A 17,488-nucleotide genomic window follows, 5' to 3' on the forward strand; every position below is an offset into this window, starting at 1 on the left:
TCTATGAAGACGAAAGATCCAATCACAAGCTCATCGCCCTCTATCTGCTCACGAACCAAAGCAAAGGTGGGCTCGTCTTTATCATTCTTTAGCCTCACAAGGCCTAAATCATCCTCATTATCATCATTGATCACTTGAATCTTATAAAAAGATCCCATCTAGCCTGCGACACAAAGTATGTTTTTAAGCTATGATTGTGGCATGCAACATCAACCTCACATAAAAAATAGATTGTGGCATGCAATATCAACAAAGTATATCAGCAATACATTTTCAAAAAATAGAAAACATGAGCAGGGTTTTGATCTAAAGGTTGATGGCCCTGGAGCACATCTGTTAGAGAAGAATGACTGTAAGATGCTGAGCGTGGAGGAACCGTTAGAAGCAGCCAGCAGCTCTGATGGAAGGATTCCAAACAACACAAAAGCCAATTAAGTTAATGAAGAAAAAGCTTGTTTTAGGTGATTCTAAGGCAGAGGCTAGTAGGCCTAGTTCTAGTAAAGAACCAGGCATATGTTGCTGCTACAGTGAAGCATGTATGCTGTGGGAGACATCATTGTTTGCTTCATGTCAATTGGATAACTTCATGTCATTGTTTGCTTCATTGTTTGCTTCATACAGAATGCTGGAGATGGATGTGAAGCGTGAGTTCCTTGCAGCTCCACAACCCAAGACTAGCTAGGGCATAGTTTTATTTTCTTTTTGAGATTTATGGGTGTGCAGACCGCCTGCTACTCCTTGTACTGTTTTATATAACAGAGGCTTCAAATCCACTGAGTACAATAGATCCCGCATGAGTGATCAAATTAACAACATAAGCTTCGTTTACATTCCCGATGGTTTGCCCCCCGAGCATGGCCGCACCACTGATGTGGTCGACCTGCTGGTTGCTCTCGATTCTGGCTATGCACGCTCCTTTGAGGAGTTGATGCAAGGCCTCCTGCTCCAAGACCCTCCCGTCACGTGCATCATCGCCAACACGTTTTTAAGCAATGTGCACAAGACTACGAAGAAGCTTGGGTTGCCGTTTGTGTCGTTTTGGACACAATCTGCAGCGAGCTATGCCTCATTGTTGATGGTGGCCAAAGGGTACAGGCCCCCAAAAGTTATGGATAGGGTTAATTATTACGTCGTAGCTCAATTTTTAGATCTAATTGAGGTGTGATACTTATCTGATTAAGGTGTCACTTAGGTTCTCAGCCTTCCGACATGATTACTTGCAGCCTGCCTGGTGTGCCGCCCTTGAAGTTCGAAGAGATGAATGGTTTTGTGCAGTGCTATGACCCTGAGGATTTCATGTTTAAGCTGTTTATACGCCCTTTTGAGAGCATAGGAGAGGCGGACTGCATACTGATGAACACCTTCGACGAGCTGTGGAGGAAGAGACCATGGCTGCTTTGAAGAAGGAGCATCGCGTGTTGGCAGTCGGCCCGTTGCTGCCCGCTTCGTTTTTCAAGGAGACGGAGAGCAGTGTGGCGACTGCGGTGTGGGCGGCCGAGGATGAGAGCTGCTTGGGCTGGCTGGACAAGCAGGAGGCGGGGTCTGTGATCTATGTTTCTTTCGGTAGCCTCGCTATGATGACTGCAGAGCAGATTGCAGAGATCGCCCTTGGCTTGGAGGCTAGCCAACAGCCCTTCTTGTGGGTTGTCCGCTTGGGGCTGATGACAGGAGGTAAATCAGCAGAGCTGCCAGAAGGCTTTCTAGAGAGAACAAAAGCACGCAGCCTGATCATCCCATGGGCGCCCCAGCTCAAAGTCCTCCTCCATGAAGCCGTGGGTGGTTTCTTCACGCACTGTGGCTGGAACTCGACCTTGGAAGGCATCAGCGCAGGTGTGCCATTGCTTGGCTGGTCGTCCATGTCCGACCAGGCTATGAATTGCAGATGTGCAGTGGAGAGTTGGAAGGTGGGGCTGAGCCTGGAGAGAGGAGCTGAAGGGTTCGTTCACCAAAAGGAGGTTGAAAAGAAGGTGATCGAGCTGATGCAAGGTCAAAAGGGGAAAGCCCTCAAAACTAGAGCCAGGGAGTGGAGGGAGGCTGCTGTAAGGGCCGCATCCCACAAGGAGGGCTCCTCTCTCAAGAACATACAAGTCTTCATTGACAATGTACTAGGAGGGCTACCCTAACCCAACCCTAACCTTCAATTTGAAGGCCATTAAAACTAGGTTGATCTTGAAAAAAAAATATGTTTATGTCTAAAGTTTAGAGAAATTTTCAAGCTTTCTGTGGTTGCAACCCTATGTTGTAAGAGGCTTTCTGAAGGGCTCTGAAGCCCTCTGAAGGGCTTCAAATCCCTCTGGTCCCAGCACTATAGTAGTGTCTTATCTCTGAAAGAGAGCCACATGCTTGCAGGGCAGTTATAAGTGTTTGCCGGTCAGAAGTCACACCTTCCTCTTGCATTTGTCTGTACAATTTCAAAGCCCTCTGTCCATGACCCTGCTCAACATATGCTGCAAGCATTGCATTCCATGATACAGTGTCCCGCTGGGACAACCCAATAAACACCGTCTCTGCTTCCACAATGGTTCCATACTTCCCATATATACTCACAAGAGTGGTACCAACAAAGGTATCTGAAGTGAAGCCCTTCCTCAGAACCTCAGAATGTACGGCTTGAACAATTTCCAGAAGCATGAGTTTGGAGCATTGCCTCTCCATGACAATACAGTCCTCTACAAGACTGCCACATGCTTGAAGGGCAACCACGAATGTCTTCTGATTCGGGTTCATGCCTGCCTCTTGCATTTGTATATAGGAAAGAAGAGCTTTCTTTCCTTGACCGCGCTCAACATATGCTGAGAGCAGTGCATTCCACGGCACAATATTGCTCTGTGATAGCCCATTGAACACATGCTCTGCTTCCACAGTGGTCCCACACTTGCCATACATACTCACAAGGGTGGTACCAACAAAGACATTTGAACTGAAGCCCTTCCTTTGGGCCTCAGCATGTAATGCCTGGCCAATTTCCAAGGCCATTACTATGGTTAATTCGCCCTCCACAGTGCTTTCTTCCTCTGCGAGTATACCACATGCTTGAAGGGCAGCCACAAATGTCTGTTGGTTTGCACTTACACCTTCCTCTTGCATTTGTCGATAAGCCTGTAAAGCCTTCTCTCCTTCACCCTGCTCAACATATGCTGACAGCATTGCGTTCCATGGGATGGCATCCATGTTGTGCTGTGACAGCTCACTGAATGCATTCTCTGCTTCCACAATCACCCCGCATTTGCCATACATGCTCACAAGGGCAGTACAGACAAAGACGTTGGTAGTGAAGCCTTTCCTCCGGGCCTCATCATGCAACTTCTTACCCTCATCAAGGTCCGGTCTTGATGTATGGCAGGCCTAGATTTTAGAATTTATATTGTTCATTTCATTTATTTTCCAGACAGAGAATCAGATTCTATTGGGATGTAATCTTTTTGGTCTCATAGGTCATTTTGGCCTTCTAAAGACATTTAATACAACATTTCATTTCATTTCATTTCTCTCTCTCTCTCTCTCTCTCTCTCTCTCTCTCTCTCTCTCTCTCTCTCTCTCTCTCTCTCTCTCTCTCTCTCTCTCTCTCTCTCTCTCATATTAGAAGAGCTTATCCAACCTGCTTGCTTCATTCAAAATGCAGTGCAAGATATCTTCCCCAGCTTCATAAGGTTGGAATGCCAAGTTGGATTTGGCAAGCATCAATGCGTGGTTCTGCAAAGGCACCTTGGAAAGGTCAAAACACCTCGGAAGATTGGCAGAAATCAAGCCGAGAGAGAGAGAGAGAGAGAGAGCCTAAGCCGTACAGACCTGCTGCTCCTCGCTGGCTCCTCAGCTAGTGTGTAGTTCTGACAACACTGCCTTCGATGCCTGCCAACGGCCGCCTTCTTTGGCCTGTTGTGACCCCGTCGGTAGCTCCTAATCAACCACGCAACAGCCTCAAGCACCTCACCCAACCATCAAACTGCGCGGTGCTCATGGTGGGCCGCATCACCTACGTGCCTGGCCATTTTTTTTAAGAAAAAGAGAAGGTTTGATCGTTAAAATCAAACCTGAGTTTACTTGTGCTTGAGAGAGAGAGAGAGAGAGAGAGAGAGAGCTACGTACCTGAGTTTTCTTGTGCTTGAGAGAGAGAGAAGAGAGAGAGAGAGAGAGAGAGCTGCGTACTTGAGTTTGGGACCCGTCTGCCAACACTACCCGCCTGTTTTGAATGCGCACCTATAAATCGTGTGTAGTAAAAGCAAATTCAAATATTATCAAATGTCTTTTTATTTCAGAATCATCACATTGCAACCCAAATAAAAATCAAATTTTATATCCAGGAAAAAATCTTCCCAAGAAATTTTATATCCAAGAAAAAATCTTCCCAAGATTTGAACCTGGATCCATTGTGTGGAAAATTATGCTCTTGCAGCTTAAACCACTACACCTATACCTTTCTTATCTTTACAACCTTTGGTCAAATTTATCAATAAAAAAGTACCTTCTGTAAATACATACATATGCTTTGAAATAAATCCTTCTGTGAATAAATATCTGTAAGTCAATTTTTTTTTAATTCCTTCTGTTGAACCCACGTGATATTCATTTTTTATACTAAGTGACCCCCCCGAGGCTGCATAACACAAGAGACGAGAATGGAGTTTGGGCTCCAACAAGATTCAGGGTTGGGGCTTGGGTCTAAGAAGGGACCACATCGAGTGCGTCAACTGGGGAATATGCTACATCATTGGAAGGGGCGGCTACAAGGCTTCAAGCATACTAAGAAGGAAGGACTGGTTGCCATAGTGCAACATGTGTATACCCTTGGAGACCTATACATTCAAGGCCAACGACCAAGGTTTCCTTCAAATTGTCAGTGTAACATAAACACAACTTTAACAACATGCTAATATTGGAATTTTTGTTTCGAATTTTCTTATGTCTCTCTGCAGATATTTTCCCCTCTAATTATGTTGAGGAATAACCACTCCAAATCCTCACTGGAATTTTCTATGCTATGCATGCATCCATTGGAGAGGCAATGTTTGTATCTCAAAGCCCAAGTGATCTTGTACAGAACAATATCTTTTTCTTTTCTCACTCATATTTTGTAGATAAAAAACCAGGTTTATTTGGCAAGCTAGAAGAGATCCCCAACCCCCCTCTTAACAATCCCGAATGGCCCAAACCTGATGCTTGGCCCATCTTATGCTTAAAGTTTAAGATGGTAAGTGATATCAAGACATCACTCAAGTTTTCAAAGCCATCTAGGTCAGTAGGGCTAAATTGGTTTTGTCCTTGACATGTTTTTGTGCACATGTTCAATTCCATGCCAATGCACCAAACAAAAACAATGTATATTTGTAAGGAGGTACAGTCTGACCTCATTCAAGGATTACTAGGAGAGGGTTGGGAGGTTAATGAGGGGTCACATCAAGGTGATGTGTACAAGTTCAATGTAGTAGATTTTACAGTGTCTTTCAGGTTCTTGAAGGCACACTCTGTTTTGTACATGCGTCTGCACTACCAAAGATGGATGCAAAAGCACACGACATGGATCCTACTTCAAGCCTCAGAAGAAGAAATTATGCCTATTGAGGTAGCTCTGCTGTGATGATGAAAAATGGATGGATTGAGCGAGTGGTAGCAAGCAAGCATTGGAGCCTAGAAGACCTGCGTCAACACTTTAGCATCATGGGCTTTGACAATGTGGAAGAGTCAAGTTTCAAGTTGATGAGAAGAAAGGTATATCTGATTCCACTACATGTCTAGAATTAACACTTACACTTTCTGGTTATTGTGCCACTTTCTATATTTTTACAGATTGGGAAGCGTAAGGAGGGGACAACCATGGTCTCAGAATCATGGCAAATGGGGGACCTTGAATTTTCAGCACAGCAAGGTGCATAGCCCTACCAACACATAGTAGACATGTGGAAGAGCTTGAAGATGAACTGGGTATATGAAAAATAGCCTCTGTTTTGATGCACGTGAGGGGCAAGAGTTTCAGGATCGAGGTGAAGGCAATGACAAGCTTTCAAGTCAACAATGAGATGGAGATCAACATGAAGTAAATGTCACAAGAGGGGCAAAAAATGAAGACATCATAACAATTTTAGATTAGATGACATGCTTGTAATTTTGTAGCAGGCTCTTTTTTAACCAATCTTTATTTAATTGAAATCTTAATATTTTTGCAAACTGTAATTTTTTTTTGTCTAGCGGTCTAGTGTGAAAAGGCCAAACTTTAAATTTTAACTATAAATAGCCAAAGGTGACTTCTTTCTCATTTTCACGCGATAGAAACCAAGCACGAACTCACACTATCTCTTTGCATTCACATGGCTACCCACTTTGACAACTTCTGTGAGTTCCTCTCCAACCACCCCGTGGGCGGGCAAGAGCGAGCTCTTTGTCATGTTCTCTCGTAAAGTCGACTTTGAGAAGTCGCTCGCCCTTGCGTCCCAACATTATGAGACGCAGATTGCATACATGGAGCAATACTTGGCTCCCCACTCCATCTCCTTTTCCCATTGCCCCAATGATCGATGGGTGCTTGTTGAGCTGCTTAAGTACATTCAACAATATGCCCGCCCCTACATCCAGCACCTTGAACGCTTCATCGACATCTGCATCCCCACATGAGCTTACTGTACCTTCAATAAAGCAAGACGTGAAGAGGTTGGGGAAGGGCAATTTAGGAACTAGGTTCCTCTCGTGGCTTGCCACTTTTGCATTCCTCACATCAGCGATGAGAATTCGGATGAGGAGGTAGAGATGCCTGCATTGCAGTTGGCATGGTATTTGAGGGATGACAAGGAAGTGAAGACAATAGGAGAACGAGTGCTCATGTGGAAGAGCAGCTTGTATCACTTTCCAGAGGGTGCACAATCTGCAGGCTGAACAGCCCACTGTAGTAGAAGATGCGGGGCCATCTTCCCCACACGAGGAGAGCAAGCTGCTGTGCCAGAGCTTGAGATCAATCTCTTGAGCACCATTGTGGGTGGAAGGTGAAGAATACTTATTTATTTATTCATGACCTTGAAAAGGCAGCTGGCTTGAGAATGGATGAATGCTTGGGCATTATATGCACACGATGTGAGGTGGACCTTGATACGTCCAACCTCGGTCCTCACCTAGATAGTGCTATATTACCCCTTGGAGAATCTATCGCAGAGACAGTTGCTTTGGTCAAGGAGACTTTGGTTGAGACCGCGGAGCAAGCCCTAGTTCCAGAGGAGGAATTCACAACCTTACAAGACAAGCTAGAGGCTCAAAAGAATACCCTTGCCTGGCTGCTGGAGTGATGGAGGAGACCAAAGCACCAAAAAAGGATGAGGCTAAGTCCTCGATTGACCTCTCCGCCCCCACCAGCACTTTGGCAAAAGAAGACATTGAGCAAGAAGTAATAATCGACCTTTTACAACCTAGAAACATTTGTAATTATGTATAGGAAAATATTTTGATTTTTCCTTTGATTGCAGAGGGTGGTTGAAATTGACGCATTTGCTGGGAGAGGCGGCGGCAAACAGAGACCAGGCCAAGGTCCATGGACATGATGCTGCGTTGGCGCACTATCTTGGTCTACTTCCTGTGGATGGCATCGCCATTATCCACAAGGACTACACCCCTCAATCTGCCTTCACTCTCTTCTTTTTGAAAGCCCTCTCTAAGGTGTTCAGTGTAGCTTCTATGGCACAGAGCACCAAATGTATAGTTTTGATTAAAAAATCCTTTGCCTTCGATGTTTTTGGTTCTGGATTTAGGGGTAAGCTTCTTGCTCATATAGGTATAGCCAAAAGCATAGGCATAGAGGATCCTCAAGAAATAGCCCAATCACTCCTCCTTGAGCACACTCTGCCCAATAACAAGAGAAGGAAGCTCAATATTGTAAGAAAGCTTTTGTAAAGATGATGTCTCACTTCTTATTATGAATACAATACAATTTTTGTAAACTTATTTTCATCAAGTATATCATTGTTTTTTCTAGTTTGTACCATCAATGTTTTTGTGAATGTGTCAGAAATGACCCTGGGAGCCTGGGGGAGCAGTGCCAGAACAGTGCGAATTTTGAGCCTGCACCGCTGCTGTAAAGCCCAAATTCGCACTGTTTTGGCACAGCTTCCCCAGCCCTTTAGGAGCAATTCTGATGCATTGGATGATAAATAATGTATTTTTACACATGATTAAAGGTATTTTTATCTTGTAAATTACTGTTTCTCATAATCAATGTACTCAACTTGATTATAAATGCATCAGAAATGATTCTGAGTGGTTGGGGGAGTAGTGCCATAACAGTGCAAATTTTAAGCCTGCACCGCTGCTGCTGTAGAGCCCAAATTCGCACTGTTATGACATAGCTTCTCCAGCCCTCCAGGAGCAATTCTGATGCATTGGATGACAAATAATGTATTTTTACACATGATTAAAGGTATTTTTATCTTGTAAACTACTATTTTTTATAATTAATGTACTCAACTTCATTATAAATGCATCAAAAATGATCCTGAGTGGCTGGGGGAGCAGTGTGCCAGAACAGTGCGAATTTTGAGCCTGCACCGCCGCTGCAGAGCCTAAATTTGCACTGTTCTGGCATAGCTTCCCCAGTCCTCCAGGAGCAATTCTGATGCATTGGATGACAAACAATGTAATTTTACACATGATTAAAGTTGTTTTTATCTTATAAACTATTGTTTCTCACAATTAGTGTACTTAACTTCATTATAAATGCATCAAAAATGATCCTGAGTGGCTAGGAGAGCAATGCCAGAACACTGCGAATTTTGAGCCTGCATCGCCCCCGCTGCAGAGCCTAAATGCGCACTGTTCTGGCATAGCTTTCCCAGTCCTCCAGGAGCAATTCTGATGCATTGGATGATAAACACGATATTTTTACACATGATTAAAGGTGTTTTTATCTTGTAAACTATTGTTTCTCACAATTAGTGTGCTCAACTTCATTTTATAAATGCATCAGAAATGATCCTGAGTGGCTAGGAGAGAAATGCCAGAAAAGTGCGAATTTTGAGCCTACATCGCCGTTGTAGAGACCAAATTCGCACTGTTCTAGCGGCACAGCTTCCTCAGTCCTCCAGGAGCATTTCTGATGCCTTGGGTGACAAACTGGCACATGATAGACAATCCATGTTAAACAAACATAATGACACCGAGACATTGTAAGAGAAACTTAAAATTTTAATTGGGTGACAAACTGGCACATGATAGACAATCCATGTTAAACAAACATGATGACACCGAGACATTGTAAGAGAAACTTAAAATTTTAACTATCAGAAGGTTACAAATGAAAGCCAGATATAGGCTTGTTACAAAGGGGGGTTTGAAACAAAAGAGTTGCTTCAAAAAAAAGATTAACATCTAAGATCTCTAGATCGTGTCTCGCTCGCCTCGAATGCGCCGAGCTAGTTGCATGTCCTTGGCAGATATGGTAATCCTCTTTGCATGTATTGCAAGGAGGTTGGTGTCTTCAAAAAGCCCAACAAGGTAAGCCTCAGAGGCTTCTTGCAATGCTTCAAGGGCAATCCCCTGCACACGGAACTCTGTTCTATATCGTTGGAGAATCTCCTTCACTGTGCGAGCGAAAGGGGCTCTTCTTATCAGCAACTCAGTGTTCCTCTGATAAAACTTGATTTCTTGTAGAGCCCTGTGCCCTTGGCGCATCCTTCTCCTTGGAGCTCTGTGTGTTGTGTTAGTGCATTGGGGTGAGGTTGGGACTTCCTTGGCTTGAAGAGCTTGACCTTTCTATGCTTGCGCGCACTTGCAGGAACCGCCTCTTGGTCTCTCTCATAGTCTGAATCCTCCTCCTCTTATTGCTGTGGTACCTCTGTATCAAGTTCCTCCCGGGTAGGTAGGGGACCCTGTCCTGGTAGTAGGGTCTTGCCACCTATGGTGCTACGCAATGTAGGAATGTTTTCACCAACCCAGTCGAACTGCTCATCATCGGCCTCTCTGTCTTGATCTCTAGGGTGGCTGCATTGTGGGGTCTTCTTCACATACTTGCTACCACTAGAAGGGTCTGCATGTGTGTGCATTGGTGTTACTGTGGGAGGAGGGTTGGGACTCTGGTGATCCCATTGGGCATGTCCTGGAATCCAAGGGGTCACTCTCTTCCGTGGTGTCGCCAGTATGTGGTCGTTGGGTGCCTTGTACTGTGTTTTGTGAAGGCATGGTAACATGTGCGATGTTCTTGGTGCGTGCCATATCCATGTACGACTATGCTAACATGGTGATGTGCTGGTGTCCTTACGTGGGTGTCTATGTAGATCTTGAGCTCAAGCTCTCTAAAAAAGTGAAATGAAAATGAAGTGACAGAAGGAACTATTAATAGTTTTTTTTAAGGAAAAAAAAAACCTAACTAAACTTATTTTCTTAGCCTTATTACATCTAGATTTATGCTGGTGCGTGCACAACCCAATGCCTCCCTTGTCTCCTCATTCATGCACGCCAAGCACCATGCCTATGGGGAGCATTGGTCTGTAACCATTCAAGCCGAGCATGACTTTTTGCAGCCTTACGTGCCTCTTGCGCAAGCTTAGATTGTTGGGCCCGCTCCCTAACCAATACCCTTCCAAAGGTTGTGCGATAAAACCAATTGAATATCTCTTTGTAGATAGTTTGTACGTGTTCCTCCTGCTCTGTAGAAGCTCCACCTCCATGTCTTGTATTTTTGAAATAAACCCCTCTTGCTTTATAATGTGATTTCTCCATCCCTTGGGTACTCCACATGTCGAGCGATCCATACTTGTTCATGAAATATGCACCATGCGCATAAACTATGTGCTGTACACATGACAATAGAATTTAATTAGAAAAAGTCAAGGTTAAAACACCAGTTTTTTTTATTTATTGTACAACTTACCATATAGTGTATTACTTTACTCTCTCCCCAAGCACCTAGCACACTTTTAATAAATTCTATGATATGTTCTTGGAATGATGCTCGTTCTTGGGCAGTTGTGCTACTTTGATTCATAATGCAAACCATGTTATTGAAATTTATCCAAAGCTGTTTGTGCATATTTACAAGAGCTGGCATTGGACAATCTACATTTGTGGTGATTGCACACATGTCTCTCCAGAGTCCCCAAGTCTTCTTTGAATTCTCTATGTTTGCTGGCTTCTCCAAAAATCTCCTTGCCTTTGATCCAGTCATGGAGACCTTTTTGAGCAACCTCATATGACATACCATAGGTCTGCTTATTCACTTCAATTTTCACATTTCTGCCATGGCAGCCCAGAGAATTCAAAAGATGCTCTAATTTATCAAGGGCTGCAACTTTCCTCTCTTGTGTAGGCATTGTGAATGCATAATCGATATGGCACTTAAGCAATCGATCAAAGATTCTCATGAATGCATGAAGTGTGCAAAAGTGAATATTCTTTAGTGGAAAATTAATGATGGGGCTCCAATTTGAATTCCTGTTTGGTTCTCCTAGCATATCAGGAGACATGACACCTTCCACCCATCTTGCATTTGGTTGTTCCTCATCTTCATCAGTTGACTCGGTTGGATCTACTGCATCTTCTTGTTGCTTCTTCCCTTTCTTAGGACCTTTCGAGGCATCCTTCCCAACAGAACCAACCTTCTGTATACCTTTTCCATTTGTCTTTTTCTGCCTAGGAATATCAATCTGAGCATTGCAGTATGGACAAGGCCATCTTGATATCGCGCCTTGAGCACAACCATCATGCATTTAATTGTCTTCAAATCTCCCCCAAGATGCCAATCCACCTTGAACTTTCCTATGTTTTCTACATCTAAAAGTTGACGATCAATTTGCTTTTTGATTACATTTGTTATCCAGGGAGTCCTTTCAAACATCCATGTCAATACCTCATGTGTCTCCTTCGGTACCTCGAATGCACCAAGCCACCAGACCTCTTTCTCAGATTGCACACTAAAACTTGGTTTGGTAGTCTTTTCCCATGCACAGATCATGGCCTCATTCATGAGTGTAATGCTCATACGTTCCAGCTTCCGACCTTTCACAATTTGGCACTCATCTAGCTTGAGCACAAATGAAAGTGTGCTCCCAAAAACTGCAAATAAATGGTAGTTTACAATATTCAAAACAAAATAATCGTCTTCATTTTCTATTGAAAAACATGAATAGTAGCAATTGCAAGTTCTCACCTTCTGGTGAAAGACCATAGAACTTCACCATAGCTTGTTGTAGTCTCTCAATATGAACAAAGATGTTATTGTAAACATCATAGTGAGATTATGTACTTGTTGTCTTGATTTTCTTTCTGCTCGACTTTGTGTCTAATGTTAGTGTGCCCTCAACGTGATAAACCTATCCTATAGCTCGCTGCACATCATCGTTATTGATACGCTTGACATTGTGAATCACCTTGAGTGTAGGAAATAAAGTGCCATTGATTCCTTGTCTTAGAAATGCATCTTTTACAACCTGACGGATTGCTTGGTACCCTTTCATGCTGATTCTAGCCGCATCACAAGCATGTTGAATTAATGAAGAATCGATGGAGGTGGTAATCTCGCTCACCACATTGCTGACGACGACAGCTTGGCGTATTTTAGGATGATGAGGGTCAGTAATAATTGAGATAATATCCTTGGTATTCAGAATGGCTTTGACTAAATCCTTCCATCCCTCTTCATTTGAACCACACACCTCTTGCCTGGCAGAACACAAATCATGACTATTTTGTTTAAATCACTGAGTGCATAATGAAAGTTTATGTTACTTACTTCGTTGTACGAATCCTTTTCTTCCGTGCTCCACCTTTAAACGCAAGAGATTCTATACCAGCCAATGTCTTTTTGCATTCACGAGCACCATTTAGCGTTGCTTTGAGTCGTGTGTGACAAGTTCCTCTAGCCTTTGAATCTTTGCATCCTTTCCACATTCTCTATGAGGATCTCTTTCATTTTATCTGATGATGTTTTAAGTCCTTCTTGACATTGTAAAAGGCTGAATTGTGATGCTTGCAATTGAGATTGGAGAATATGGATTTGCCAAGCTCCACTTGTAGTCAATCTTTTGTAGTATCCTAACAAGCTAAGCTCTCCTTCACCAATAAATTGCATAAAAGATGATAAATTACGAAAAGGAGGGTTTGCTCTTAATGGAGGGTCAACTGGATAGAGATGCCCATCAATCCAAAGATCTACATTTTTCTCCTTAGCTATCCTACAAGCTTGGACAAATTGTGCATTAGTAGGATGGGTTTTCTTAGAGCTGCCATACTCTTCAGGAATACAAATGTGTAAATCAACCTTCCGTTTTCTAGCTTCATAAGGGGCTACACACACAGCTTGCAAAGGCTCCATAGCTAAGCAGAGGAAGAAGCTAAAGTAGAGAGATCCTCAGAGGGGGAGAGAGAGAGAGAGAGAGAGAGAGAGAGAGAGAGAGAGAGAGAGAGAGAGAGGAGGGGGGAGTGAGTGAGAGAGAGAGAGGGGGGGAGTGAGTGAGAGAGACTGTTAAAACTTTGCTGTTTTGCAGGTTTAACACAAATCCGTTTTTCTAAGTAGAAAATGATATTTTTGATATACAAATATACTAACATGGAGTTTTTTATCAATAAATTATATTTATGAGAAAAAAATTTTAAAAAAATTTTACGGTCCCCACAATTTCGAGATCTCATGGATGTAGTGGGTTCCTGACAGTTAGTTATGTTTATGGGGTTGTGGGGACCTGACAGTTAGTTATGGATGTACTAGCTCTGACGTGACCCTTGAATTACAAGCTTTTTGGAGGAAAAAATTTATTTTCATCATACATATTGGTTGGGTGGTGTTTTTTCCACCTCAAAATGTAAAAAAATAAAAAATAAAAAATTTTTGCTTTTTGGGGCCCACCTATATACGAGAATGTTTTGCTGATGTGGAAGGGAGATATGGTGGGAGTTAATGAGAAAGGAGATTTTAAACTGACAAGAAAGATTCAATTTATAGAGAGTGAAGATTAAAAATTCAAAAAGTAAGAGAGAAAGTATGAGAAAAGTCAAAAAGTAAGAGAGAGTGTATGAGAATATTCCCTTTAAAAAGTGAAACTAGGGGGGTATGGCTGATGTGGCAAGGCAAAAAATAACGTTCATCATAGCCTTTGTCTCCCTTAAGCCCAGCTTTCTAAGCTCTAATCCCTTAAAATTAGGAATCCTTATTAGGAGGCCCTTTTTGGGTCCAAAAAATTCCTAATGTACTGTTATGTGGCCTATTTGATGCTCAAGAGATGTGGATATCATGCAAGTAACACATGGGGAGCATGTGATACCTATGGGCATACTTGGATAAGGTTCCGGAGCGCATTTGTTGGATGTGGGATGATCTTATTGCTCATGCAAGCTCTCTTGGACAGATTTTACAGATTGATGGCCTTCATTGATGCCTCACTCATGTAGAGATATTTTGGTTCTTCGACATGATGCATGTTTCGAGGACGAAACATACTTGGGTGGGGATGGTTTGTAATGAAATAAGGGGGCCATGGCCTTGTGGGTTTATGGTCATGGGCCAAATATTGTTTGTATATTGTAAATGGCCCATAGGCCAAGGACAATAAGATGTAAAAGTGAATGTGGCTTTGGCATGGGCATGGGCACATATTAATGTAGTGTGAACCCAATGTCTACTATATAAGCCAATATTGGCCATTCACTAATCATTCCATAATCATGATACTTTTTCACTAATACAATTACAAGCTTCCATAGATTTTCTTGGTGCAATCCACCCTTGCAGTGCTTCAAGTAAACAAGCACACATCTATTCTCCCTCCTTGCCTCTTGCACCCGATAGAAGGTGAACCACGAAATATCTCTAGTATTTAGTAAGAAGACAACAACCTCTCTCTCTCTCTCTCTCTCTCTCTCTCTCTCTCTCTCTAAGGTAGAGAAAGCATTTGTGCATCAAAACTTATAATTAATTGGAAGTATTCACAATAATATTTTTGGAATTTTTAGTTTTTTAATCGAATGAAAAAATAAACAGAAATAAAAATATTAACAAGAAATTGAACAACAAACTTGATAAAATGTAAACATTTACTCACCTTTCAATGCAAATGAAAAACAACAAAAGAAGAAAAATCCAAATCTAAGCTAAAAAGATGCCTCACATTCTTGATTTAGATGGAAAACTCATATTGCTAGTTTATTCAAATTTGACAATGATGAAAAAAGTATATGCTTCTAGTTTCTGGGGATTTAGTCAAAAACATACTGGGTAATACAATTATACATTCTAAGAAAATAAATATTCATCCAAGTTCATTTTTTCACTCTATCTCCCCAGGTCATGATCCAACCCCCAACCCCCCCTTCCTTAGAGGGCTATGCTCTCTCTCTCTCTCTCTCTCTCTCTCTCTCTCTCTCTCTCTCTCTCTCTCTCTCTCTCTCTCTCTCTCTCTCGTTTGGTAGGTAGACTAGGTGTGGGGGGGGGTCACCTACGTTGTGGTGGAGGAAGGGGGTGTGTGGACCGTGGAGGAGAAGCTCAGTATGGAGATGGTAGAGGGAAGCTCTCTCTCTCTCTCTCTCTCTCTCTCTCTCTCTCTCTCTCTCTCTCTCTCTCTCATTACCTACCCCATGCCGTTGTCCCTTGGTATGGAGGAGAAGCCTAGTATGGAGAGGGCATAGGGAATCTCTCTCTCTCTCTCTCTCTCTCTCTCTCTCTCTCTCTCTCTCTCTCTCTCCATTACCTACCCCATGCCGTCGTCCCTTGGTCGATGCTCGATAGAGAGCTGGATAGAGAGAAGGGCTCCATAGAACTATGTTAGGGTCTTGAAAACGCCGAGGGGGAAGGAAGCAGGATTGAGCTGACGTGCATGATTGGCAAGATATAACCTTTAATTAAATATCGACGTGTAAGTGTCAATATTTAATGATAGGTAATGATTGTGAATTGGTAGGGATAAAGAATATGAAAATGAAAAATAAGGCCTATGTTGGCATCAAATGTTTGAAAGGTTTTCTCCACTAATTTTCTCTTTCTTAGAAGCTTGAGCCACTTGTCTGTGTATGACATGCATATGAGCTTCTTTCTCTGCATGCAAGTTGCCATTGCATCCTCTGACATGTGTCTCTGTTTTGTGCACAGTTTTGTATTTGATGTGTGTGTGTACGCACGCTTGTGTGTTGAGAGGGAGATGCTATTCAAGGCTTCTCTCTCACACACACACTCTCTCTCTCTATCTCTCTCTCTCTCCCCCCCCCTAAAAAAGAAGGAGGAGGGCTAGACAGGAGCCTTTTTAAGTTCCTTTATAACCATTGGATCTCCCAAGGGCCAATGGTCAATAACATGCAATATCCCTATTCCTGCTCGACTATAAAGTTGTGTTCTATCTTGTACATCTTCAGGTAAAGTTTTAGGGTTTCGCATACTAGCGGCGGCTGTCCTGCTTGCAATCCCTTCGTCGCCGGCTGTTCTGTCATGCTTGAGAGTGGATCTAGAACACTGCATGATAAGCTGGCCTTTTTCTCTTTCAATGTGTGTGCCTCTTGTCTTCGTCGCGTGGTTTTTTGAGTGCTATGATTACAGCAAAGATCATGTGTCTCGATGGCTATCGTCGTGTGAAGACACTCTACACCCATAGAATATGAGCACTCTCTGCTGTTCGTGATAACTGCATCATTGATGGGTTTGTTCTCCAATGGTTCCTGGCTGCACACGTTTGTGCCCATAGTTTTGCGTCTGCTTTCGCGAGGTCTAAATCCGTTGGACTGATCAGACTGATAAGAGCCCCTTAAGTGCTATGATTAAGAGATAAATTCCTCGTACTTGATATGTATCGCATGAAGATTCACTCCTTTCATATGAGCACTGGCAGTCTGGATTTGTAGAGGAAAACGCATCTCGGGCTCCAAGCAGCATGTTGAAAATGTAGTTTTAGGGTTTCGCTTACAAGCTTGGCTATGGAGTACGTGCAAAATATGCCACCAAGAAACCACTCAGTGAGCTCGGAAGGATTTGAAATGGAAGTAGCACAGATATGGGCTTCCATGATGTAAGAGCTTTGATGAATGTGTCCTCCGCCTGCGAGGGTAATGTGTGACCTTGGTCGAAGTATAGAAAAGGGGACTATCAACCCTAGGAATAGTAATTAACCACTTGGGATGGGCAAATAGGTTTTTTTTTTCTTTTTTATTTTTGCAAATTGAGAGAGGGAGGGGGGAAGGCCAAGATCCACATGAGTTACAGTCCCACCGTCGGTCGTAATGTCCTCGTGTTACATTCTAACGACGTTAATACCTCTCTCTCTCTCTCTCTCTCTCTCCCTCTCAAAGTAAGCATTAAAAAAACCCTCATTTCCCACATCCTCCGTATTGGGATGGGGGATCTGAGGTTTATTTTCAATTATTTTTTCACCCTTCTTTCCCTCTCTCAAAGTAAAATGAAAACTTGAATTTAGAAAGAAAAAATGATTGAAAAACAAACCCCATATCCCCATCTTTTTCACTCTTCTTTCCCTCTCTCAAAGTAAGATGAAAATTTGAATTTAGAAAGAAAAAAATGATTGAAAAACAAACCTCATATCCCCAT

General features: G+C 42.7%; 1 protein-coding gene, 1 non-coding gene and 1 pseudogene across 3 annotated transcripts; 2 read left to right on the plus strand and 1 right to left on the minus strand.

The window, feature by feature from the left end:
• The first annotated feature begins 777 nt into the window (after positions 1-777).
• LOC147605710 (UDP-glycosyltransferase 85A1 pseudogene) lies at positions 778-2,219 on the plus strand (annotated as a pseudogene). The gene is made up of 2 exons (XR_015265141.1): positions 778-1,105; positions 1,193-2,219. The product of XR_015265141.1 is annotated as a UDP-glycosyltransferase 85A1 pseudogene (transcript).
• Positions 2,220-2,283: 64 nt separating this feature from the next.
• On the minus strand, positions 2,284-3,237 carry LOC147605711 (pentatricopeptide repeat-containing protein At2g34400-like). The gene has a single exon (XM_086793638.1). The coding sequence runs from the start codon at positions 3,235-3,237 to the stop codon at positions 2,284-2,286; it is 954 nt and encodes a 317-aa protein (XP_086649764.1).
• Positions 3,238-16,467: 13,230 nt separating this feature from the next.
• On the plus strand, positions 16,468-16,554 carry LOC147605712 (small nucleolar RNA snoR8a). The gene has a single exon (XR_015265196.1). It is a non-coding gene; the product is annotated as a small nucleolar RNA snoR8a (small nucleolar RNA).
• Positions 16,555-17,488: the final 934 nt, after the last annotated feature.

This window comes from Cibotium barometz, chromosome 59, assembly GCF_041138505.1.
Source record: "Cibotium barometz isolate CiBa-2024 chromosome 59, ASM4113850v1, whole genome shotgun sequence".
Taxonomy (NCBI): Eukaryota; Viridiplantae; Streptophyta; class Polypodiopsida; order Cyatheales; family Cibotiaceae; genus Cibotium; species Cibotium barometz.

Bases quoted from the DNA above. Each gene is read 5' to 3' on its own strand.
- LOC147605711 (XM_086793638.1), bottom strand. From the start codon at position 3,237: ATGTATGGCAAATGCGGGGTGATTGTGGAAGCAGAGAATGCATTCAGT.